At 30.7% G+C, this 24,883-nt stretch overlaps 1 protein-coding gene across 12 annotated transcripts in view; it reads right to left on the bottom strand.

Moving 5' to 3' along the window:
• Positions 1-24,883, bottom strand: part of LOC145241637 (titin-like) — a 698,616-nt gene that overhangs the window by 331,309 nt on the left and 342,424 nt on the right. For all 12 annotated transcript variants that reach the window (XM_080104717.1, XM_080104725.1, XM_080104729.1 and 9 more), the window contains 21 exons: positions 24,254-24,306; positions 22,305-22,381; positions 20,090-20,256; positions 18,976-19,013; positions 18,772-18,848; positions 17,427-17,593; positions 14,134-14,171; positions 13,818-13,894; positions 12,916-13,082; positions 12,329-12,366; positions 12,118-12,194; positions 11,120-11,286; positions 10,159-10,196; positions 9,434-9,510; positions 7,828-7,994; positions 6,852-6,889; positions 6,063-6,139; positions 5,772-5,938; positions 3,908-3,951; positions 2,146-2,222; positions 1,113-1,279 (listed from right to left, as the gene is read on the bottom strand). In XM_080104717.1, coding sequence (XP_079960843.1) covers positions 1,113-1,279; positions 2,146-2,222; positions 3,908-3,951; positions 5,772-5,938; positions 6,063-6,139; positions 6,852-6,889; positions 7,828-7,994; positions 9,434-9,510; positions 10,159-10,196; positions 11,120-11,286; positions 12,118-12,194; positions 12,329-12,366; positions 12,916-13,082; positions 13,818-13,894; positions 14,134-14,171; positions 17,427-17,593; positions 18,772-18,848; positions 18,976-19,013; positions 20,090-20,256; positions 22,305-22,381; positions 24,254-24,306 — 1,995 coding nt within the window. The remainder of the gene's footprint in view (positions 1-1,112; positions 1,280-2,145; positions 2,223-3,907; positions 3,952-5,771; positions 5,939-6,062; positions 6,140-6,851; positions 6,890-7,827; positions 7,995-9,433; positions 9,511-10,158; positions 10,197-11,119; positions 11,287-12,117; positions 12,195-12,328; positions 12,367-12,915; positions 13,083-13,817; positions 13,895-14,133; positions 14,172-17,426; positions 17,594-18,771; positions 18,849-18,975; positions 19,014-20,089; positions 20,257-22,304; positions 22,382-24,253; positions 24,307-24,883) is intronic.

The raw sequence follows: 24,883 nt of genomic DNA, 5'->3' as shown, positions 1-24,883 counted from the left end.
TTTTTAAGGGGTCAAAAATCGGTCAAAACTGAAAAAATTGTTATACATTTTGTACACTTATCTTAGTTCATTTTTAATTTTTAATTAGTTCATATGCGTGTCACATTGGTACAGTGGTAACATCACCAGCTTTGAATGCTACAGTTTCAGTTTCGATTCTAGCTGACAGCACCCAAATATATATATTTTTTCACTTTTGAAATCACGATTCTATAATAATATATACGAAATCTGGACAAATAAAAATATCATATTTAAGCATATTTTATGCCCGGGTAAAGCCCCCCCCCCCGCTAGTTATAAATACAAATAGTTTATTAGAAGTTTATAACAATGCAAGAATATATCGGGGATTGTAAGAAATAAATTTTATAAACAAGGCATTTTTTTCTTTAATCTACAGGGTGGTCAAAAAGTCAGGTAACATTTTAAAGAAAAATGATATTAGCAATACACGTATATTTAAGTACCATACATTGAAATATAAAATGAAACAAACATGAAATATGTTTATTTTGTTAATTGTCGTCCATTTCTCTCTATCAATCGCTGGAAGCGATTAACCACTGATTGTGTAACACGTGTAATCATGTCAGCTGATATCCGCGCAATCTCCTCTTCAATAAATAACTTTAAAGACGCTATTGTATCAGGCTTCTTGCCATAAACGCTATCCTTTACATAGCCCCAAAGCCAGAAATCAGGAGGGGTACTTTATATATTACACTCAAATATTTAAACAAATAATATTAAACGAATAGAGATTATAATGGATCATATTGTTTTTTCCACCTTTAACATGTTACCTGACTTTTTGACCACCCTGTATATTGTGGCAATGTTAATATCAAATCCCTTGTCATCAATAGAAGGCAAGCTCGACCTATACTCTCAGGGGTCCTAACTTCTAAATCCCACTTTCCAACCTTGGTGTCACAGTTTTTGCAGAACTAAGTACCTTCTTAGCAACAGACTAGACATACATCTTCTACTTTAAATCTCAAGTGAAAGTAAGTTCTAAAAGCTTATGACATGCTGGAACTTCATGATATTTCAGCGATATATCTCCTTCGTGAATGTTAATAAAATAAAATGTATAACATTTTACGAACCTTCAAAGGTAACAGTACATTGGCATTCAGCAGATCCAGCAGCATTAGTGGCGATACATTTGTAAATACCAGCATCTTCTTTACTGAATTTTTCTGTCTTCAGTGTATACATCATACCCTGTTGTATAAGTTTTGTTGTTGTAGTTGATTTGATTTCTTTGCCATCCCTAAAATAGAATAAAATAATTGTTTAATAAAGTCATGTTTTATTCTTTCATTTTTTTTTTTCTTTATGCAAGTAAAGTTTACAGATTTCTCCCTGCGGGTGAAAAAATAAGATATTGAGGAAACCAAGAATTGTAAGAAAGAAAGATTATTTTTCATCCAAAATGCTAAATATTTATTCACGATAAAGAAAACATTCGTACATAAAACTGTTTTAGTAAAATGAAAACAATCATCGAATAAGAAAACAATTAAAAAAAAAATAGTTATTTAAAGAAATGTCCTTTTGTAAAGTAATATGTAAATTAGTTGATTTTTGGATGTAGATCGAATTATAGGCGATCAGTATATCATAAAGCTGTTTTTCTATTGTCGATATGAGATAGGCATTTTATTAGTGTAACAAGTAGTCTAAGTTTATAAATATTTTTTTTTTTCGTTTTATTCATCTCAAACAAAGCATTTTGCCACTTCGACATAAGAGCATGTTCAGTGAGACTATGCTTACAGGGGCACTAGGTAGGGAATTGAGCAACAAGATATTTGTTCGCATTACATTTAAATTTCTGCAGTCAGAGAAGCAAGAAACAGGTAGGGAATTCCAATGTCTATCAGTTGGAGGAAAGGAACTATTTGAGTAGAAAACTTTCAGACATGACACCTCTACAGTAAGGGGTGGGATTTTGCTATTTGTTGGGCTAGTAGAGGATATGTACATCAGGGGAACATAAGTGCTAAGAGTTCGTCAGAAAACATTGCATTAAAGTAAAACAAGTACAGGGATGCAAAATTGTGTCAATTGGACAGGGGATGGAGCTTACAAAAAAAATTTTAAATATGATTTGAAGTATAAATCTTGATTACTTACTTGAACCATTTCACTGTGGGTGTAGGTTCTCCATTGACTTTGCAGCTTAAGTTCAACGGGGTTTTGTCCACAACAGTCTGAAAAATAAAGTTTGAAAAGAATGACTCATATTCTAAAATTAATATACTTTTCCCTATTTTTTCCAATTTCCTAATCTTTTTGCCTTTGCTGGAGATGAGGCACTCTATCAGACGTCGGACATCATTTCACAAAATAGTTTTATGGTATAATAGAAAAACAATAAATTGATTAAGAAAATATGATTAAAATATCCAAATCTACACACAAAATTTAAGCCAAAATATAATAGCAACAAAAAATAAAAATAATAGAACTATATAAGCAGGTACCCAACCTGCCACTCTGGTTAAAGGCTGTAGTTGTAAAAAGTAGGGTGAATGCCCCTTAAATGATTGCATGCATTCCAATTTGTTTATAAATGTGTAGTAAATATATAAGTAAATATATATTTGTGAACATAATAATTTTAATTAGAATAACAACTGTTGTGACCTCTAAGGGTCAATAATAAATAAGACAACATGGTGATATATTTACAAGAGTATACTTCATTCATAATTTCTGAGTACAACCAAGAGATCTCTTTAGGATTCTAACCATCCCTTTAAGGGCAATTGTTTGGATCTCTTTTGCACTTGATTCGCTCGGCAGATTCACCAGATATAGTTTTTTAATTCTTTTTCATAAACTCAGTAGCTCCTGTGATCACTAGAACGATGGAGATCTTCCTAAGATTCCAGTTTCTTTAAATTTTGTACATAAGACCTAGGTACTTAGTTATCTTCTCCTTCTACTCAGGTCTGTTTAAGTCAGCATCATTAGAAACATTGACTTCAACTAAGGTTGCTACTCTCTCTCTCTCTCTCTCTCTCTCTCTCTCTCTCTCTCTCTCTCGTACTGTATCACTATCAGATTCAACAGTTCCGTTTTCTGGGTATGTAGTTTTAAGGGTTGCATAGTCACAGTGGATGATCTATGATTTATTTCGAACAACTGGTGTATTTTCCCAGGACTTGCTGTTACAGTGAACATTCACATTTTTTACAGATAGTTCAGTGGAAATATTTACACACTCCATTGTAGCACATTGTATGATAGCCGTCCCCCAGCCGAACCTTACACGTAGCAATCAAGTGACTCCAACTCTACTTCTGTGTGACAGAACCTACACTTGTCATTGATAAGACCACCCATCTTCTTAAAAACATTGACCATTAAACCTTGATTTTGGGTAACAATTACCATCCTTCTCTCTATCAGCTCTGTTTAAGAAAACATCATTAGGGAGACTGATTCCAACTAGTGTTGCTACTCTCTCCCTCTTGCATCATGTTAGATTGTACTTATTTTTTATATGAATACGTGTTTGTGAAAATAAACATCAACATATACGTTTTCTGATCCTTTTTCCCACTCTTGGATAAAGCTCTGTTCTAATGTCTATAGGAACTGGCCAGACATACTGACACTTTCTTTTCCTACCCTCATATTTGAACTGATTGATGATAGGTTGATGCGACCAAATGAATAATGATTCGAGAATGAGGAAGCAGATACTTCAGTTAAAAATAGAAAGGATAGAGATGCTTTCAGTTAGATCTCTGGTCAGCCAATGGAGGAAAAAGGATAAAAATATGAACAAACAGAATATCTTGTTTTTCTTTAATCAAACATGTATCAATAAAAGAATTCTGTCAAAATATAAAAAAAAATGTTTTAAATAAATACATTTTATACTTACCACAGACTTCAGAACTTCCACAAATTCGGGTTTTGTTTGAACCACTGAAAAAATGAAATGTTATAAATATTGAAAACTAGCAGGAAGACTCTACATTGTTTTCGATTTAATAAAGATTATTACTATGTACTTTTTCATAATGCTGATAACCCTATTTTACTTTCTACCTTCCTTTCGTTTTGCCCCCTAATATAGAAACCTGTCTGAATTAGTGTCATACATATGGTTTAAATTTCATAAAAATTGCATATACATATTTGAACTGGGGGTTCTGTTCTCATGGGCCATTTAGAGGTGAGTCCACATAAATATTCGACACATATAGGGTAATGTAGGCAATTAGGGACCACTTCCATTGTCTTGTCCCTCTTGTTTATAGATATAATTTAAATTTCATAAAAATTCATATATTTGAAGTTTTAAGGGGCTGATATGCTCATAGCCCACTAATTAGAGGTACACTTAGAGATTCAGAAACATTTCTGTTGTCTTCCTTACTAAATTTCATGTGAGAATGCACTTTAGATTTTGTGTGGATTCTCTAACCTTTCTTTCTATAGGAGATACGAACATCACACACACATATACACATAGATATTGGGCTTTATATATATATATATATATATATATATATATATATATATATATATATATATATATATATGAGATGATTATATCTACATGTTTTTGTTGTTCAATTAAAACAAAAATTTAAACAAAAGATGTTTTTTTATGAATTTTATGCTCTAATAAGAACAAATAAATTGACTAAGTTTTTCAAAAATGTAATTTGTGATTTTCTATAGTTAAAGGACTTTTTGTATTTTGAGCACAGTTTGAGTGAACAGATATCAAGAAGGATAAAAAAAATATAAGCAGACTCAACAAAGGAGCATTTTCTGACTAAATATCTGATACTATTATGTTCGAAATTGTTTTAATAAATATTATTTTGATATTTAATTTCGTGTTCTAAAAAGCAAAATGGTTGGTAAACATATTAGATTATTTATTTTAATTTTGTTAACTATACCAAAGTAGAAAAGTAAATTTTATAATGATAAATAATTAAGATTGCTACCAGAAGATCCTGATGAGTCTATGCAAGATAAAATTGTTTTCCTTTGGACAATAACTCGATTAACTGTGAAAAATGGAATCCTGAGTTTTGTGGCGATTTGACGCTGATTAACCCTACTTCAAATTAAACTATAATATGGCTTCTCTGAAACTCTGAAAATTCTAATGCTTCACAGACACGTGTCATACTTAAATAGTCATATATGATAGATATATTAATATCTGAAAATATTAAAAACTGTTTCAAAATTTTGTTGCTGCTTTGGTGCTGTCGAAGAAAGCAGAAACTTTAAAAATGCATGAATTATTTTTGTGTCTGTTTGCTTTTTTCATGTTTGTGTATATTTTGAAAGATTGTTGTCTCTTGACAAAATATTATTCAAGTTTATTGGTTGCAATTAAGAATCCTTCTCAATTTCATTACAGAAACACTTGAACTTGACTTTGACTGCAAAATTATTTCACACAAATTGTTGTGGTGTATCCACTCTACAGATAATAATTTCATTTAATATAAAGACCAGAAGATTATGTCTCTCGGTAGTTATGCTCGAGCCTTGCACCCATGGCAGTCGGACTGACGTATACCCACACTCTTCATTTGTTGTATTCTTTTTCTGTTCAATATATTTTGTTTTCACTAATTATAGAATTGTGTCTTTCTTATGTGGCTACAACACAAACACATGTCATTTTTACATAAATAAATTTTATATTGCATGAATTTTGGAAATTAAAAATCTTTAAGATTATCCTTAAAATAATTCATTTAGTTCATACTAACCTACAAGACCAACTTTAGCTTCACATTCAGCAGAACCAAGAGGGTTTGTGGCAACACATTTGTAAACACCTTCTTCTGCCTTTGAGAATTTTGGAATTTTCAACGTGCATTCTGTCCCCTCTTGTGAGAGCATACTTTTAGAGGTATTCATGATTGTTTTTCCATCTCTGAAATGAATTTAAACAAAATGCATAAGTGCCAAAAATTGTTTTCAATTTATAAAGTTGTTCGAAAATAACAAAATAAAATAAATATAAGAAATTGAAAACAAAAGACGAGAAATTCACAAACCTAAACCATTTAATTGAAGGTTTCGGTTCTCCAATAACTCTACATTTCATTTCTAACGTTTCATCAGCCTTCAAGTTCTGAAACACAATTTAAATTGAATAACTTAATAACTAAAGAACATAATATTTCAGAAAAAATGAAAACAAAAATATTTTATATCAAACATACAATGAAAAGTTGGTAAAAGTAAAGATTAAATGATGTGATTAAAAAAATGTGTATAGACAGTAAAAATGGTTTTACCATGTTGCTTTTTTATGTTATTAAAAAGAAGAACTATTTTGAGTTAAAATCTATTCAGTATTATGAAATTATGAATTATAAAGAAAAACATGTTTGAAATGCATAAATATACAAAAATCATGATTTTTACAAAATGGAGTCTTATTGGATGTTACCGTGTTCTTTTCTTATATTGCTCAAGATGAAAAAGGCATTAAAACGTCTTTTTCCCTATTATTATGTAATAATGTATTAATTTTAAACTCCAAATGTCATTATATATATATATATATATATATATATATATATATATATATATATATATATATATCACCTATACATTAATTATATTCAAATTTTAAAGAACCTGTTTACACTTTGACTTTACCATTACTTTAGAACATATTAGTTGACAAATTAGCAATAGGCGAAAAATTATTTTTAAAAATCTACTTTAAAAATCTGAATTTATTTTATTGGACCTAATAAAATAGCCATTCAAAATGTATTTAAAAAGTATGTTCATCATATATAATCGATATTAAAACAATAAATATGTAAACTTACTGTTGGCTGAAGAGGTTGCTCAAATTCTGGTTTGCATTCTGTAAAATAAAGATGATGCGATGGTATTTTTTCTGTTTAATTTTTTAACATTTGTTAACAAAAAATAATTTGCAAATTTTCTTGAAAAAAAAAAAAAACAAACAAAATTTTCTGTACTTTCACCTAACAATTTACGGTTTCCATAAAAATCATTTATCTTTTCTTATAAAAATAACTTCTGTTTACAAAAAAAATAAAAAATGTTTACTGCCAATTTTCTTTTAAAATACCCCCCTCCAAATGTAAGTTTTCTTGAAAAAAAAAGTACTTTCACCTAACAATTACGATTAAAAAAAAACGTTCATCTGCTCTTGTAAAAAACAAAACAATTTCAACTTATCTAAATCACACAAATCAGTGTGATTCCACAAATAACATTTTTACACTTCGAAATTTTCAATATTTGGAAGTTACTCATTTCACATTACAATATTGGGAGGTGATGGTCGTTCAGTGGTTAATAACAGGGACTGACGATCTGGGTTCCACAAAAATCACTTTCACTTAGAATGTTTGCAACCTTTACATGGTCCCTATCACAAGTACTTAATGTCTTTCTAGAAAGAATTCTGACTAAAAATATCGGGGGAAACCAATACCAACGATAGAATCTTTGGATTTATATGATATGATGGTGATTACCATATTAAATAATTTTTTCACTTTACTTTGTTTCCCTTATGTATTTTGTTAAAATAAAGACCCTAACACACAAATAAACCTTAACTCAAGATTTTAAGGGTTGAATATAACACATTTGAAAGTATGTAATTTAACTTTCAACATTTCGTTTAAAAAACAAAATTAATAAAAAAATATTCCCGGGAAACGCCGGGTCAGGATAGCTAATTTTAAATAACTAAATAACTAAATATATTTTATAAAATAAGTTACTTTTAACAAACTAAACTATAATGCATTAAATAAATTGACTTACCATAAAGGATAGCATTAGCTTCACATTCAGCTGATCCAGCAGAGTTAGTTGCTTGGCATTTGTAAACTCCAGCATCTAATTTGGTGAATTTGGGAATTTTGAAAATGCATACAGGACCTTCTTGAGAAATCATGGTCTTAGGTGTATTCCTGATTTCTTTTTTATCCCTAAAATATATCAAATATAAATTTTACATAAAAAAAAATTAATCTATATATCATGAATATACACACATAATATTATAAGGCAACAAATGGTTGTTAAACCCTTGTTTGAGAGACGCTTGACCATTGGCCATTGAAAATAATAGCCTAAGAGAGTAATAATAACAACGAATCCGATTGGTTAGTAAGCTTGAGTAATACTACTTAGATATAAAAGCAACCACAAATAATACATTCACGCATTTAGCCTGATGATTTCCTCCGGGAATGAAACATGAACGTTTGTGTAGTTAATTTACCATGAATATATTTTCATGTTATTAATTTATAATTGTTTATGCTGGTAAGAGTTTGATAACATGTATATTATATATAGAGTCTTTGGTGTTCATTAGTATATTTTATATTTATAAATTGTTATCATTATGATATATTTGCCTAGTGGGTTGTAAGAAGTCAAACTAAACTTTGAATAACAATTCGATTTTTTTATAATTAAATCATACTTATGTTTTTGAATTTTTGAGATGAGGATTGATAATTTGGATCATTTGGACTACAGTTCTCATCTTGTGTGTTATTCTCACAACATTTTGACCGATTTAACCTCTGACCTTTTTCAGATGTATCTTGTCAAACTCAGGAATAATTCTGTTGAACTTGGGAATCTGCATGTAATTTTGAACTTAACCATTATTTTAATCTATGGGGGTAACGTGCACTCCTTCCGTTAGCCACGACTGAGTAGAAGTTTTAAGTAATTCGTAAAATGTACTTTTCTGAGGATTGAGCCTTTAACCACCGGCAGAATGTCAATTACAACTGAATTTACCTCGTACTTTATCCACTACGCCTGATGAGAACAGTGATTTGAATAATCCAAATAATCATAATTATTTTCAGATTTCTTCTCAATTTCTAGAGTTATATGTGTTAAGCTGAAATGTCACAATATTTCGGGGATGTTACCTCATTCTCAAGTATTTTTATTTCTTTAACTCCGTCTCGTGCAAATGAAAACTTATTTGATTCTGAAAAAGTTATGATGGCTTTGAGTTTATGCCAAAAATTAAATGTTGAAAGGAGATTGGCCTTCGGGACAAGATCAAAGTGTAGTATCTGTTCTTCAGATGCTGCACTTCTATTTCTTGTTCTCTTTCGGTGGAGGAGAAATCCTTCACGACTGAGACAATTTTTATTTTTGTACCTTTTCTCCACGTTAAAAAACGACCCTGGTATCTAACTCTGTCCCGTGGGGAGGCATTGTAAATAGGTACAAGCCCCTTTTTTTTTTAAATTAGTTTTTGTTTAATTTAATTTTATTTTTATATACTATGTTTGCTTCTAGATTTTTCATCACTCATTCATTGTATAGCTTTTTTGTTGTTGACAGGGTGATTGTTATTTTTAAGGATCACAAAAAATGAAAAATTGTTACTTACTTGAACCATTTAATTGTTGGTTTCGGTTCTCCATTTACTTTGCATTTCATTTCCATTGTTTCATCAGCTTTTACAGTCTGGAAAAAGTGACATATTTGATTTTAGAAATTTGTAAACACTTGTGCTTTAGGTTTGGGGTATAGAGTTAGGGTTGGATTAGATATATGTCTGTAATTTTATTGATTTTATTTCCATGTTTTTCCTTTTTATTATTATAATTTTCTCATAGCGGTTAAACGTTTCACAATCGGTCGCTTCCAGTTATTCCCGAGCACACTCAAGAAACTTTGTAAAAACCGCAAATCGGTAAATGCAGAAGCACCAAAGTTTTAAATGGGAGATTATGCTCATATTATGGACGTTAAAAACTCTTTAAAATACTACAAAGAAACTAAAATTCAGGGAATATTCATTAATTAATATCTGATACTTAGTGTTCAAATTTCACAAAAATTGACGTATCTGAATTTTCCCTTTGTATGAAACTAAATTAAACAAAATATAGCACACATTTAGACTACTTACACCTAGCAGCTACATTCCAAAATTCATAATGATCACTTAATTTAGGAATGAGTCCTATACATAGAAATATATAAACATATAGATAAAGATAAAATCATGAACAGTTTTAAAGAAATCTTTTCAACTAAAAAGGAATCGCGAGCACTTTTTGTTTGTATTAAAACATGTATAGAGAAAAAGAAATATCAATATCAACTTACAATAGATGAAAGCACTTCTTCAAATTCTGGTTTGCGTTCTGAAAAACAAACAGAAAAACATATTTAGATAATCATAATTTGACGTTTGCTTAACTAGCTTATGTAGAAGAAAGAAGAATTATTTTTGTATGGATAGATAACTAATCTTTCCCTACTCTATCGCTATTTTCATGGCAACTGCTTAACAGAGCTGCAATCTATGGTCCCTCCCTGTAAAACGTTCAAACCGAAAACTGGTCTACCTACAACCACAGTCAATTGTTTTCCTTTTTTCTTCCTCTAAAACTAAATGAAACTTCCGTGAGCAAAGTTTCTTTCTTTGATCTGTTTGTCTGTGGAACACAATATCATGAGACTGCTTCCCAGCTGGTGGTTTTCAAGTCCAATGTAAACAAATTCTTGCTGAGCCGTCTTCTTAAATAATCAAATTCTGCCCAATCATCATCATGTTGTCTCATCGTCCACCTGAAATTCCTTTAATTTGTATCCTCAAGTAATTTTTTGACCTTGATAAGTGGTGACAATAAAGAAAAAATATTGTCATTCTTTGATACTACCTTTCCCTCTACAAGCTGTTACTGCTGCTACTCCTCCTCATAACCAACAGCAGTAGTTAAACGCGTGTTTTACATGCTGGCATGTATTGGACGGTTTTAGGAAATTGACTTTTGAACTAACGTATCTCTGACCAGATCATTATTTATACCTCTTTCTTTCAAGGCCATTTTTATCTCATTCTGTTTTTCTTGTAAGCTGGACCTGCTACCTTAACATTTCTTGATCCAATAACTCTCATGTTGATACCTAACTCCACAATTAGGTCTCACCATATAAATCTAGACTCTATCAAAGTTGCATCTTACCTTTCAGTGGCAATGTGACTAATTTGAGGTGAACAAAAGAAAAAAAAATAATTAAAAAATTCTTTTATTTAATTATTAAAAGTTATAACTAAACAAACCTTCAAATGTGACTGTTGCTTCACATTCTGCACTTCCAGCAGGGTTAGTAGCAACGCACTTATATAAACCTGCGTCAAGTTTGGTAAACTTGTCAGTTTTCAGTAAGCAAAGAGTTCCGTCTTCAGAAATTCTCGTTCTTGAAGTGCTCTTGATTTCCTTACCATCTCTGCAAAAAATATTGTTAAAAACTTTATAATTATAAATATATGTATATTAGCTTATTATATTAGATGAAAGGAAATCTCTTTATATAAATATCAATACTTGTGTATGTCTGTGTGTTCACTATAGAAAAACAAGGTTAGAGAATCTACATAAAAAACAAAGTGTATTCTTATGTAAAATTTTTCAAGGAGGACAATGGAGTGGTTCTGAATATCTAAGTTCCCTCTTAAAGGAGTTATTGGGTAAAACCTCCCTTAAAATTTTAAATATATCTTATTTTGATTAAATATGAATTATATACATATGTCGTTTGAGCGATCGAGTTTCGATCCTAGCTTGAGGTAGTTGCTTGTCTGGCCGCACTGATGAGCTGCGAAACAGCAAAACAGTACTGTATGTGGATGACTATATATATATATATATATAAAATTCACTGAGGAAGACAATAGATGTGATCCTGAAATATATATCTGTTTAATTTGTAAAAATAAGCTTTTACAAAGTAAAATATAGATATTTTAAATCTCTCTGTATTTTCCTATGGAAAGAAAAGTTAGAGAATCTACATAAAAGCTACATTTTCCAGCAAAGACAATGAAAGTGATCCCAAATTTTTAAAGGGGCTACAAGAGCAGAACTTTTCCAAAGTCATCAACATGAAGTGAATGAAAATAATTTTGGTAGAAATTAAAATGTTTGTATCATTACAATGTTCCGGTTACTCTGTATTGGAAAATGTGTTTTAAAATATAGCAAAGATCAAATTCCCTCTTATTCATATAAATCATTTCCTGGACATTAACACTTCTAATTTACAATCAATCCCACTTACCTGAACCATTTAATAGTTGGTTTCGGCTCTCCTTTAACTCTGCAGCTCATTTCCAAAGTTCCATCTGCTTTCAGTGTCTAAAATATTTTAAAAAAAATAAAAATAAAAAAGTAAAAAAACAAAAACAGATGCAGTTTCTTTTCAAAATTAACATAGTAACATAAAAAATAAATTTATAATGAAAATATATGGAAACACAACGATTACTTACACTTGGTTTCAACACTTCTTCAAAGTATGGCTTGGTTTCTGAAAATTAGAAAAAATACATCAAAGATTAATCAAGATAAAATTATCACAAGTATATAAAATCTTCAGAATAAACTGGATGAATTTATAAATGATAAAAAAAGCAATATTATATAAAAGATTAATCAATATAAAACCTTAAGAATAAATTAGATCTTTTCATGAATGGTAAAAGAATAAATTTACAATTTATTGTTATCTATCAGATGAAATATTGAAGAGGATTTGATCTGTAACATGCTTTTTATATATTCTGTGAAATTTTAATTACACACACACACACACACACACACACACACATAAGTTTTGAAAATATATATGGCAATTAGACTATGCAGAATTTTCTGCATTTCGTCCTTCGAGGATTCATCAGGCTTAGCTATAATTTTAATAGGATTTCAACAAGATTTTACTAAAATTTTAATAAGATTTTAATAAATTTGAATAGGATTTCAATAAGATTATATTAAAATTTTAATAGGATTTCCATAAGATTTTATCAAAATTTTAGTAGGTATATTATAATGTTGCAACAACTGATGAACTTACCATCGACAATTATTGTTGCCTCACATTCTGCTGTGCCAGCAGAATTGGTAGCAACACATTTGTACAAGCCAGCATCTGTCCTTGCGAATTTGGGTAGTTTCAAAAAGCACATTTCATCACTTTGTGTGATGGCAGTTTTACCGGTATTCTTTATTTCCTTGTCATCCCTGCAACAAATGTAAATAACAATGGAGATTATCTTCCGGTCTATGATAAAGAGCAACATGTATTCATTTGTAAATATATATCCATTCCATCACACAAAAGTCTAACCTACGAATAAAGGGAGGGAGAATGAGACATTTTCTTTAATTTTTATTCCTTTTTGCATTTTTTTAATAGTCAATCCCTATCAGCTAATAATCAAAGGAGGAAACTTAAAAAAAGATTTTTAATGAAGAGGAAAAGGCGGTGTATTTTTATCTTTTAAATAATTAGAAATGACTCATGCTTTCCTTTTTTCAACTTGTGATAAGTTTATGTGCTGATCCCTGCTCTAAATTGTAAAATAATAATTTTTCATCTTTCCACTTTTTGCGAGATGTTCATAATTAATCACCTAACATAGCTGAATCTCATTTGTTTGAGAATGGATTTAGCAGAGAGTCTTAATTTTCAATAATAGTTTAATTATATCCAGATAGATAAAAAGAGAAAAAAATGCAAAGAAAAATATGGATAAGCCCCAGAAGGGTAACTGTTTTAAATGCAAGATACTATAACAATTAAATTAATGTAAGCTACAATACTATATCAATTAATTTAATGCAAGACACAATATTATATCAATTAATTCAATGCAAAATACTATACTACATCAATTAATTTAATGTAAGATACTATACTATATATATATTTATATATGAGATAAAATATAGTTTAAAATATTATGTTAAACTTACCTGAACCATTTTATGGTTGGTTTAGGCTCACCAACTACTTTGCATTTCATGTCTAAAGGTTCATTTGCCTTCAAAGTCTGAAAGAAGATTCAATTGGAGATATTATTAATATTAAAATCTAAAAAAAAATAACGTGTTTCTACAAATTAATTTTTATTTTTAAACGCCACTATTTGAGAAAAAGCTGTATTTTTAACTTATGATTTTTATATTTGTTGCTGTATATATGTGCATGATTTTTTGTGGAATTTCCACAGCGTCTTCCTAGGAAAGTTTAATTACAATAGAAAGGAATATAAAGATGAAATATACTTACAACAGACTGCAAAACTTCTTCAAAGTGTGGTTTCCATTCTGAAAGAGAAATACGAAGTATTTACATTTACTTTTTCATAAATAATTTATTTTATAAACAAAATTATCAGTATTTAACCTTTTCTCTTTTACTTTTTTATCCTCCGTCCAATATAAAACAGTTTTTATTTTTATTTTTATTATTCATTTTATATTTCAAAATATATCTCTGTAAATTTATCAATATTTTAGGAATTATAGAGATTCGAAATTTATCCTATAATTATTATCCTGAATATTCTTGATATGGTCTCTCTCTCTCTCTCTCTCTCTCTCACACACACACACACACACACACACATGTATACAGAATTAAATCGTCTTAGGGAGGCCTCATGTTTTGACAAGCTTCTGGACTTGACCTTTACTCTTGATCTTAAATGGAACACATGCATCAAATCCGTTGCCAAGGCTGCTGGAAAAGTGGTGGGATCCATCTATCGATCCAGTAGATATCTCACTGCTGATGCAATTCTCTATCTATATAAGAGCCAGGTACGTCCAAGGATGGAGTAATGTTGCCACATTTGGGAAGGAGCTGCTAGAAAGGACTTATCCTGCCTTGATAGAGTTCAAAATAGACTTCATAGCCTCGTAGGGGATGTCATTTTCTCTGCCCTGCAACCTCTTTCTCACAGAAGAGATGTTGCGAGTTTGTCTCTGCTTTATCGTTATTTTCATGGCAAGTGCTCGGCTTAGCTCCAATTTATGCTCACCCCCTCGCCAAACTTTCACAAGAAACACCCGTCTAGCAGAAAACACTATCACTAATTTCCCCCACTTTTTATCTGTGCCTAAACCTAAACGTAGATTCCATGAGCAAAGCTTCTTTCTTAGAACTGCACGCCTATGGAATTGTCTTGTTTTTCTGCTTTCCAGCTGACTACAATATGGTTGTCTTTAAGTCTAACGTAAACAAGTTTTTGATGAGCCGTTCCATATAAGTTAACAAATATACTGAATTTCCATTACTAACGATTACTATATTGTCCAATTTCTACTGTACACTCTTTAACCCTTATCTTTGAGTGGGCTCTTGGCCTTGATAAGTTGTGATACCTATGTAAAAAAAAAAAAATGAAAAACAGTATAAAAATCTAAGTTTATTTGCTTTATTTGTAACTAGCAGTTTAACCCGGTTTTGTTCGGGCCCTATGTACTATTCATAGCTTTATGTGCATATGCATATATATATATATTAAAAAGTTTGACTTATGTCCAGGTAATTTACATATAAAATTTCAAGTGTTTAGACCCAAAATTGTTGGAGGAGTTTGATAGCGTCTGCAAAGGTCAACTCTTTCAACTTTGACCTCTTTGCAGCCAAATTTTCGCCCAAAAACTGATTAAAAAGCTTGCTGCGTGTCTGAATACCCTTTATGTAAAATTTCAAATGTTTAGACCCAAAACTGGCTGAATAGTTTGCTAGAGATCGCAATGATCAAATCTTTTTAACTTAGACTCCTTGGCAGCCAAATTTTCGGCCAAAAACCGATTAAAAAGTTTGACATATGTCTGAATAAACTTTATGTCTTTATGTAAAATTTCAAGTGTTTAGACTAAAAACTGGCTGAATAATTTGGTAGAGACCGCAGAGGTCAATTTTTTTTTTCACTTTGACTCCAATTTTGACCCGTTAACATTTATTGTTTTGGGCTCAAATCAAATGAAAAAGTTTGATCTATGTCCAAGTAACTTACATCTAAAATTTCAAGTGTTTAGACCCAAAATTAGTGGAGGAGTTTGCCAGAGTTTTCAAAGATCAATTGTTGAAATTTGACCCCTTGACACCCAAATTTCTGGCCGAAAACCGATTAAAAGATTTTCCCAAATCTCAATACTCCTCATATCAAATCTCGTGTCTGTAGACTGAAAATTGACAGAGTAGTTCGGTAAGGAAATGTACACACACACACGCACAATTTCACTTTTATAGATTATGCCCAAAACTGTTTCATTTACATTTTTTCATAGCATTCGTTTTGTAGAATCGATTTTTACTTTCAAATGATCTTTTTCTCAGTATCTGTTTCAAGTTGGTATTTTGAACACAATACAAAAATAAACTAGTGAAAAATATCCTTTTTGACAATAGTATCTATAATCCACAAAAATTGCTAGTGACATATTGAGAAATAAACATAAAAAACTGAGAGAGACGTATCATACTGCACTAAAAAACTAAAATTATTTGAGATTCATAGAAAACGGGAAGTTATCAGCCAAAATGCATCTCAGACTAGTAACTTGCTAAAACTATTTTGAATCATTTTATAATAAAAGATAAAATAATATTTTAAAACTAAAATAATCTAATTCTAAGGTATCACAAAGTTTGAAAGCAAACAATAATTCTCCAAATCGAGTGTAAGCGTTAGTTATTCTGAAAACCAGTTAAAAATATAAGTAAAATAAGAAAAAAACAAAAAACTTTTAGTTATAATCATATATAAAAAAAACAGTTTTATCCTGTTTATCGGTTTTAAGCCCTGATAACAACCACAGCAAAACTAAATATAATTTATAGGTTACATAGTAATGATCCTAAGAATAATAAATGCAACAAATCAGTATATATAATCAAAGTGAACGTGTGTGTGTGTGTGTGTGTGTGTGTGTGTGTGTGTGTGTGTGTGTGTGTGTGTGTGTGTGTGTGTGTGCGGAATGGTTTCTACGAAACTACTCTGTCGATTTTTGGTTTATATGCATGAAACTTAATTCATATGGAATTTGAACCTGTGTGGAACAAATTTGGTTTTTAGCCAGAAAAAAAGAGCTGCTAAGGAGTCAAAATTGAAAACTTGGAACTTGGCAGGCATAAATCAACTTAAAGTGCTCTTCTACGCATGCACAAATACACATTTATATGTTTAACTACTTTAATTTATAAAGTTTTGATATGCATGTGTTCTTAGCTCAGATGGTAGCAAATACCACTGGAGACCTAAATCTTTTGGTTTTGATTCTAGTTACTGGCACTGAAGTCATTTTTTTAAAATATTTTGAAATCACTACTACATTTTGGGTACAATATATAATCAATAGAGGACTGGCTCTATAATAATAAATACTAAATCTGCATAAATTAAAATGTCATATTTAAGCGACCGAGCAACGCCGGGTGGCCTGCTAGTTTATTAATATTTTTCGAAATGCATTCTGGTGGCCTAAGTTTTTAATTAAATAAGTCTGGTGGTAACAATAAAAATAAAACAGATTAAAATAAAATTAGGCATAAAAAAAGCAAATAAATACCGTCGAGAGTAATTTGAGCTTCGCATTCAGCACTACCAGCGGAATTTGTAGCAACACATTTGTAGACACCTGCTTCGGTTTTGGTGAAGGTAGGTATCTTCAAAATGCACCAAGCGCCATCACGAGAAATGGCACTCTTTGATGTATTCTTAATCTCTTTGTCATCTCTGCAAAACATTTTAAAAAAATCACTTTAGTAAAAAAAAAAAAAAATCATCTGTTAAAATACACGGCTGCTCATAAGTTAATAAAATCAAAAATGATATTATATTTTATAAACTTGAAGGGAAAAATTATCAGTATTTGATATTAGATAAGGTTATCCTTTGGTAGATTTTTTCAATTCAATTCAATTCAATAAACTTGGCAAAAAATAAAATAAGCATGCTTCAGTTGTCATGTAAAGAAGAGGATGGTAGAAATTTACACAGAAGAGGATACAGTAGTCAAGAATCTGCCTAAATTTGCACTGAATTGCTGCATTATTAACACATTTACTAAATCTTCTAGAAATTCATTCCAAGGGCTAGAGATTCTGATTATGAAAGCGGTACTCTAATCAAAATTGTGGTGAAACAGTTTCTGGTGAAGCCTGTGTAGATCTTTTTCTGGTGTAAGAGTGAATAATAAGTCCTGAGGGAGATCATAATGGTCATTCAAGAAATTGTAGGTCAAAATGAGATCACTAAGTAATCATCGCTGCTTAAGAGAGAACAGGTTAAGCTTGTGAGATCTAATACTCGATGCATCGTTTATATATAGAGAGCAGTAATAGTGTGATTATTTATATATTTATCATCATGAACTGGTCCAAAATAATAAAAAAAGGTTTCACTAATAAAAATTATATTTAACGATATTTCTCGGATGAGGAATTGTTTTTATTTATATGATTTTTTTTTTAAATTAATCTACTTTCTTGGGCAATGGTGGAACACGAGTCGGCTAGTTTCCTAAAAAAAAATTGAAATACAGGGTTGGCCATAAGTCTCACCAAAGATAATTACTCAACTATATAGGCAAATGAAAATAACTAAGCAAACATTAATGAAAAATATCAATAGCAGATTATAGTGATGTCTTATTTTTTAGCTGTTTCTTTCATTAGATTAAAAAACAGAAGTCTCCATCTGAAATACACACTTAGACGAAGTTTGATTTTTACTTTTCTGATTACTGTTTTATATTAACCTCATTGGGTTTGCATTCACACCAGACGATTATAAGCAGCAAATAATTCAATAGTTGTAACTTGAACTTTTTTGAGTTAATCTACTTCCCAAGCAAATTCTGAAAAATAAAAATTGAATTTTTGAAAATTAAAAAAAAAAAAATTAAATTTTACCTGAGCCATTTGATCGCAGGTTTTGGTTCACCATTAACTTTGCATCTCATTTCAAGCGGTTGATTCGTCTTAATAGTCTGAAAGAAAAAAAAAAGAACAATCACGTGTCAGCATTATTCCAATTCTAATTTACTCTGAAAAATTATAAAATAAAAATATTTATAATAATAAATATGAGAAAAAAACTAAATAAATTATACTTACTGCTGGTTGTAAAACTTCTTCAAATTCTGGCTTTTCTTCTACAAAAGATGAAATAATTATTTATTAATATTTATTTGAAGCAATTACATTTAATATACTATTAGAATAGCAGCAATATTTAATATACTATTAAAATATACTAGTTTATATCTGCATCATGAGTAGTGTTAATACAGTGCCTTGGTATGTTGGTTTCCCTCTTTAACTAGTTTCTATCGTTTTATAGCTAGTACAAAAGAAAATGCTGGTGAAATTTTGTGGAAAAAACATATGCTAGTTAAAATAAAATATGTATCAAGTGCGTTTGAAAACCAAATACTACGTAATATTAGGAAAATAAACAAATATTTTAGTTGTTTGAAATTTATCACAAATATATTTAAGAGGTATCCTCCATCTTCAGTGTGTTGTTTCTTTTTTTTCTTTTCTTCTTCCTTGCGATGTTGTAAATTTGGAGAAAGAAGTCTGTTTGTAAAGAGCCGCGCGTTGTTTCAAGCGGTTGTATTTTGAAATGTTTGAACTGTATTCAAATTAAAACAACGTTTTTATGTGAACTCTCATTCTTTAACATATGCAACTTAGTATTTGGATGAAAGAGTAACTATGATGACTGTATTTATGCTTTCATTTTATTAGTAGAAGTATTGTAAGTTATGTTTTTAAGCAAAAATGAGTTCATTACATATAACGGCTGTACAGTGTTCATTCAAGGAGGTTTATCTGGAGCCAATCTAGGAACATTATTTTTCCTAAGTAGGTTAATCTCAGCATGATTCTCCGTTGAAAGAGGCACTTACTTATTTTAAACAAAAGAACATCCTTTGGTTGGATGGACTTCAACCAGAGATATTTTCAATTCTCTGTTCTCTTCCCCCTCTTTTATCTTTGGCCAAACACCTATTACTTGCAATATCTGTCATTCAAAGCCACCACCAAACATGCAGTTTAGCGCATGTCTACATGAACAGACAAACTCCACAAACACCATGAGTTTTTAATTATATAAAGGTTTATAACTCTATAAATGTATCATTAGTTATGCTTGCAATTGTTTGGAAATTGCTTGCTACATTTCCTGATTAATCTTAAAAAAGAGAAAAAAAAAGAAACTTACCATAAAGAGTAACAACAACTTCACATTCGGCTGACCCAACCGGGTTTGTTGCAACACATTTATAAGTACCAGCTTCTGCTCGGGTAAACTTTGTTGATTTCAAATGGTATTCTGTATCTACTTGAGAAAGTTTAGTCTTTATGGTTGACTTAATTTCTTTGCCATTGCTGTAAGAAACAAAAGCATAAAATATAAGTGTTTGTATTTCAATAAGGTGCAAACAGACATAAAGAATGTTTCTTGTTTTTTTTTTTTGTTTTTTTTTTTACAAAGGCATCACCACATTATCAAGGCCCAGAGGCCACTCAAGGATAACGGTTAAAGAGTGTACAGTAGAAATTGGTCAATATAGTAATCATTAGTAATGAAAATTTGGTAAATTTGATAACTTATATGGAACGGCTCATCAAGAACTTATTTACTTTAGACTTGAACACAACCATATTGTAGTCAGCCGGAAAGCAGAAAAACGGAAGACAATTCCACAGGCGTGCAGTTCTAAGAAAGAAGCTTTGTTCATGGAATCTACGTTTAGGTTTAGGCACAGATAAAGAGTGGGGGAAATTATTGATAGTGTTTACAGCTAGACGAGTGTTTCTTGTGAAAGTTTGGCGAGGGGGGACCAAAGATTGAAGCTCAGTTGAACACTTTCCATGAAAATAACGATACATCAGAGACAAACTCGCAACATCTCTTCTGTGAGATAGAGGTTGCAAGGAGGAGAAAAGGATATCTCCTACGAGGCTACGAAGTCTATTTTGAACTCTATCAAGGCAGGCTAAGTCCTTTCTAGCAGCTCCTGCCCAGATGTGGCAACATTACTCCATCCTTGGACGTACCTGGCTCTTATATAGGTAGAGAATAGCATCAGCAGTGAGATATCTACTGGATCGATAGAAAGATCCCACCATTTTTCCAGCGGCCTTGGCAACAGATTTGATATACGTGTTCCATTTAAGATCAGGAGTAATGGTCAAGCCCAGAAGCTTGTCAAAACTTGAGGCCTCCTGAAGACGAGAGCCATTCATTTCAATTGATGACAAATGTGGATTAGAATGTTGATGATGTAAAGAGAGAAGCTTGGTTTTAGATGCATTAAAAGTAACCAGCCACTCCTTTCCCCATTGTACTACGTGCTCAAGATCAGAGGAGAGAGAATTGGAGAGAACTTGCTCGTTTACTGTCTTAGATGTGGTACCATAAATGGTAGTGTCGTCAGCATAAATGTCTACAAATGATGTTTTTGATTGTTGGTGCTGGATTTATTTTGGGCAGGTTAAGCTGGTTTCCTCCAAAGGAGATAATTTTTAGGAAATATCAAATTTAGTTATATTGATTGCACTGGTATGGTCATGCAGAATCTTCATTCTCCTGCATAAATTATTGCAGAAGCATGAAAATCCTAAATAGCAGGAAGGTTAGCCAACCAAAGAAAACTTAAGTGATTGGACAAGACTACACATTAAAGAATTTGGAGATTGCTGACTTTCTGAATTGTGAGAATTGAAGAATGAGCTATTTACAAATAGTCACCCATCTGGTATTAACCAGGTTCAACGTCACTTAACTTTAGTGATCTAATAAGAACCAATGTGTCAACGAGACTATGATGTATGTACAAGATGTTTCAGCATTCATTGATTCATTCTGCTAATGTGTCCAGACAATGTGTTATTTCATAATGAGAGATGCCTTAATAGATTAAAAAATCAACATTGAAATCTAGTAAGGGAGAGATCTATTTCTTACAGGAGAAATCTTGTTAGTCTCTCTCTCTGCTCTATTATTATTTACATGAAAAGTATTCAACTAAGCTCTGCTCTTCGATTCCACTTTGTAAACCGTTCACAAAAGAACTCATATTGCTACCAAAATTTAAAAATAAAACTTTTCTTTCTCTCTCCACATGCCTTACATGAGGTAGAATTTCCATAGACAGAGCTTGCAAGGGTTCTCTCTTATGGAACACATTATTGCGAGACTGCTTCCCTGCTGATTACAACTTGTTCGTCTTCAAATCCAATACCAACAAATACTTGTCCTAAACAACCTTAAAAGTAATCAAATTGTCAATGCTTGCACCCCTACTTCCGGTTGACAATCATTTGATCTCATTAACCTATATCCTAGAATGTCTCTTGGCCTTAATAAGTGGTGACCCAAAAGTAAAAAAAAAATATAAATAAATAAAAAATGATAAAAAGTAAATACTCACAAGAACCATTTCAATGTTGGTTTTGGATTTCCAGTGACCTTACACATCAATTCCAAAGTGTCGTCATTCTTGACAGCCTGAGATGAAAGAATGAAAAAAAATTAAGTAACAATATGAGAGTCGTTCCAAAAGTAAAGCCTCCTATTTTTTTTTAACTCCAAATGTTTAATAGCTATGAAGACGGGAGTAGTATATCATTAAACCGAGTGACTATCTACATAGTCTACATAGTCACCATCAATCTCAATTTACTTTTGCCAGGAATTCAATAATGCATCTCTGCTTCTGACGCACGTCCATGAGAGGAGTTATTTCTCAGAGTCTCATATTGTCAATAGCTACAACAGAAATATGAAACTTTCAGGGCACGAATGCATAAGTTGGGTCATTCTAACAGTGCAATTTGTAATTCTCCTCTGATTTATTAGGATGGAATAAAAAATAGGAAGCATTATTTTTGGAACGCCTCTCAGAGATAAAATAATAATAAATATGTTAACGCATTTAAATTTTTAAAAATGACTCCGACAAAAGAAAAAAAAACAATATTCTATAAAGTTTTGAATAAAAGTAAAAGTTTTTAGAATAACTTTCCTAATCTCTTGAAATTTATTGGTATTTCCTAAATATCAATAAATTTTAATACTTGCTCGCTTGATTGATCAATTTTTTTTATGGCAAATCAAAACATTCAGATTATTTAATGCCATCTCAATTTATTTTGGTAAAAGGTTTTAGTATTTGAGGTTTTAATATATATTCTTAACGAGCTCAACACCCGATGTGGTCCGGTCGTACAATACGCTTAAACATGATATTTTAATTAATGCAAATTATGTATGTATTATTATAGAATCAATCCTCTATTGAATATTATATATTACAAGGACCAATTCGCAACAAAAAAAAAAAAATAATAATAATGTTGTTCATCAAATTCCGTCTGTGTTTGTTTACAATATCATGTCAGCTGATATTTGGGCTTGACGATGAATGGCCTGGAAAAGTCACTTCTCATTAATTAGTTTTAAAATATACAAACGAAGACATGATTTGTGACGATTTTAAATTGTATCTCTTCTTTCATCGTAAATCGAATTCATTAATAAGAAATAATTAAAATAAAATGGTGAGGTACACCCGGGCTTGAACAGGGGGATCATTCGATTTATAGTCGAATGCTTTACCACTGCGCTATATCTCCAGATGTCAATAATTCTGTTTGTTTGGGGGTTTTTTTAGAAGAAATGATTTGCTGAGATTTTATTATCTCCCTTAGCCGGTGTAACCTAAAATATTCCCCTGTAAAAATTCTTCTTTATTATCTATAAGAAAGAACTATTTTTAGGATCGAATGTTTTCGATTTTCGATACTTAAATGAATTTCTGTATAAAACATATCTAAGACCACTCTCAGACATATAAATTACCTTTGTGTAAAATTTGCAAAAGATAGGTTTCGAAATGGCTAAGCCTATGACGAAGGAACACACACACACACACACAACATGCCTTTTATATAATAGTAGAGATATATTCAAATATTTAATAGATTCCAATTTTGTACATAAATTATTTGTAGATTAATTTCTTTCGCATATGCATATTTTGTAAATAAACAGTGTACAGTCGATAAAATAGATTTGGTTTGGTTTATTGGGCTTATAGATATTAGATTTTTTAAGTATAAGCTCACTGTTTAAAAAAAAAAACAGACTATAAATTCCACCCTGACATCATCAAATAATACCTTTATGATATCAATAGTGTAGTATCTTTGTCACCATAGGAACAAAGTCATCCTATCGTAAAGTGTCTCACTGCATATAGAACCATACTTTTTATTTGAACTAAAAATGTTTTGTCGACTCAGTTATTACAAATTATATAATAAATCATTTGAAAAAAAAAAAGGTTCCGTTCATAAAATAAAGATGATTGCCACTTACAGTTGGTTTAAGAACCTCTTCGAAGTCTGGTTTCGTCTTGAGAAGTTTATCTTCTGAAAAAGTAAAATAAAAAAGATGTATTCAGCAAATCTCTGGGTTTCGAACATTGCTCAAGAAAATATTAAATTACACAGAAGAGCATTTCAGAAATGATTCAGCTGAAAACTGATATATACGCATTAATATCTATATAGTATGCACATTCGTTAGAGTAGAAGTAAGAAATATGTATATAATTATTAGTAGTTGGCATCCATTTGTCTCAAGAGAAAATGGAATCACTAGAATATAAGTCATGCAATGGATTTTGAAATTGGAATAACAGTTCTAGACAAAGGTTTAGTATCATTATATCTTGACTGTAATCTTTGTGTGGGGACAGGAAAGTGGTGCAAAATTGTTTTGTTTGTGAAATTAATTGTATGCATCTTTGGACAGGCATTATTCTAGTTATGCAGAGTATCGAAAATAATTTATGAACTTAGAGTGAAATAGAATAATTTTAAATACTTAAATACAGAAGACAAATATAATTGAAGAATCATGTTTATAAATGTTTAAATTAATGATTATTATTGTCCAGATATTTAAAGTGTGAGCACATTTTTTGAGATACTCTGTATATATATA

The sequence above is a fragment of the Euprymna scolopes genome, chromosome 20 (genome assembly GCF_053919585.1).
Source record: "Euprymna scolopes isolate OS-2025 chromosome 20, ASM5391958v1, whole genome shotgun sequence".
Lineage (NCBI taxonomy): Eukaryota > Metazoa > Mollusca > Cephalopoda > Sepiida > Sepiolidae > Euprymna > Euprymna scolopes.
The sequence above is the reverse complement of the archived record's forward strand: the minus strand, read 5'-3'. Positions and strand labels throughout refer to the sequence as shown.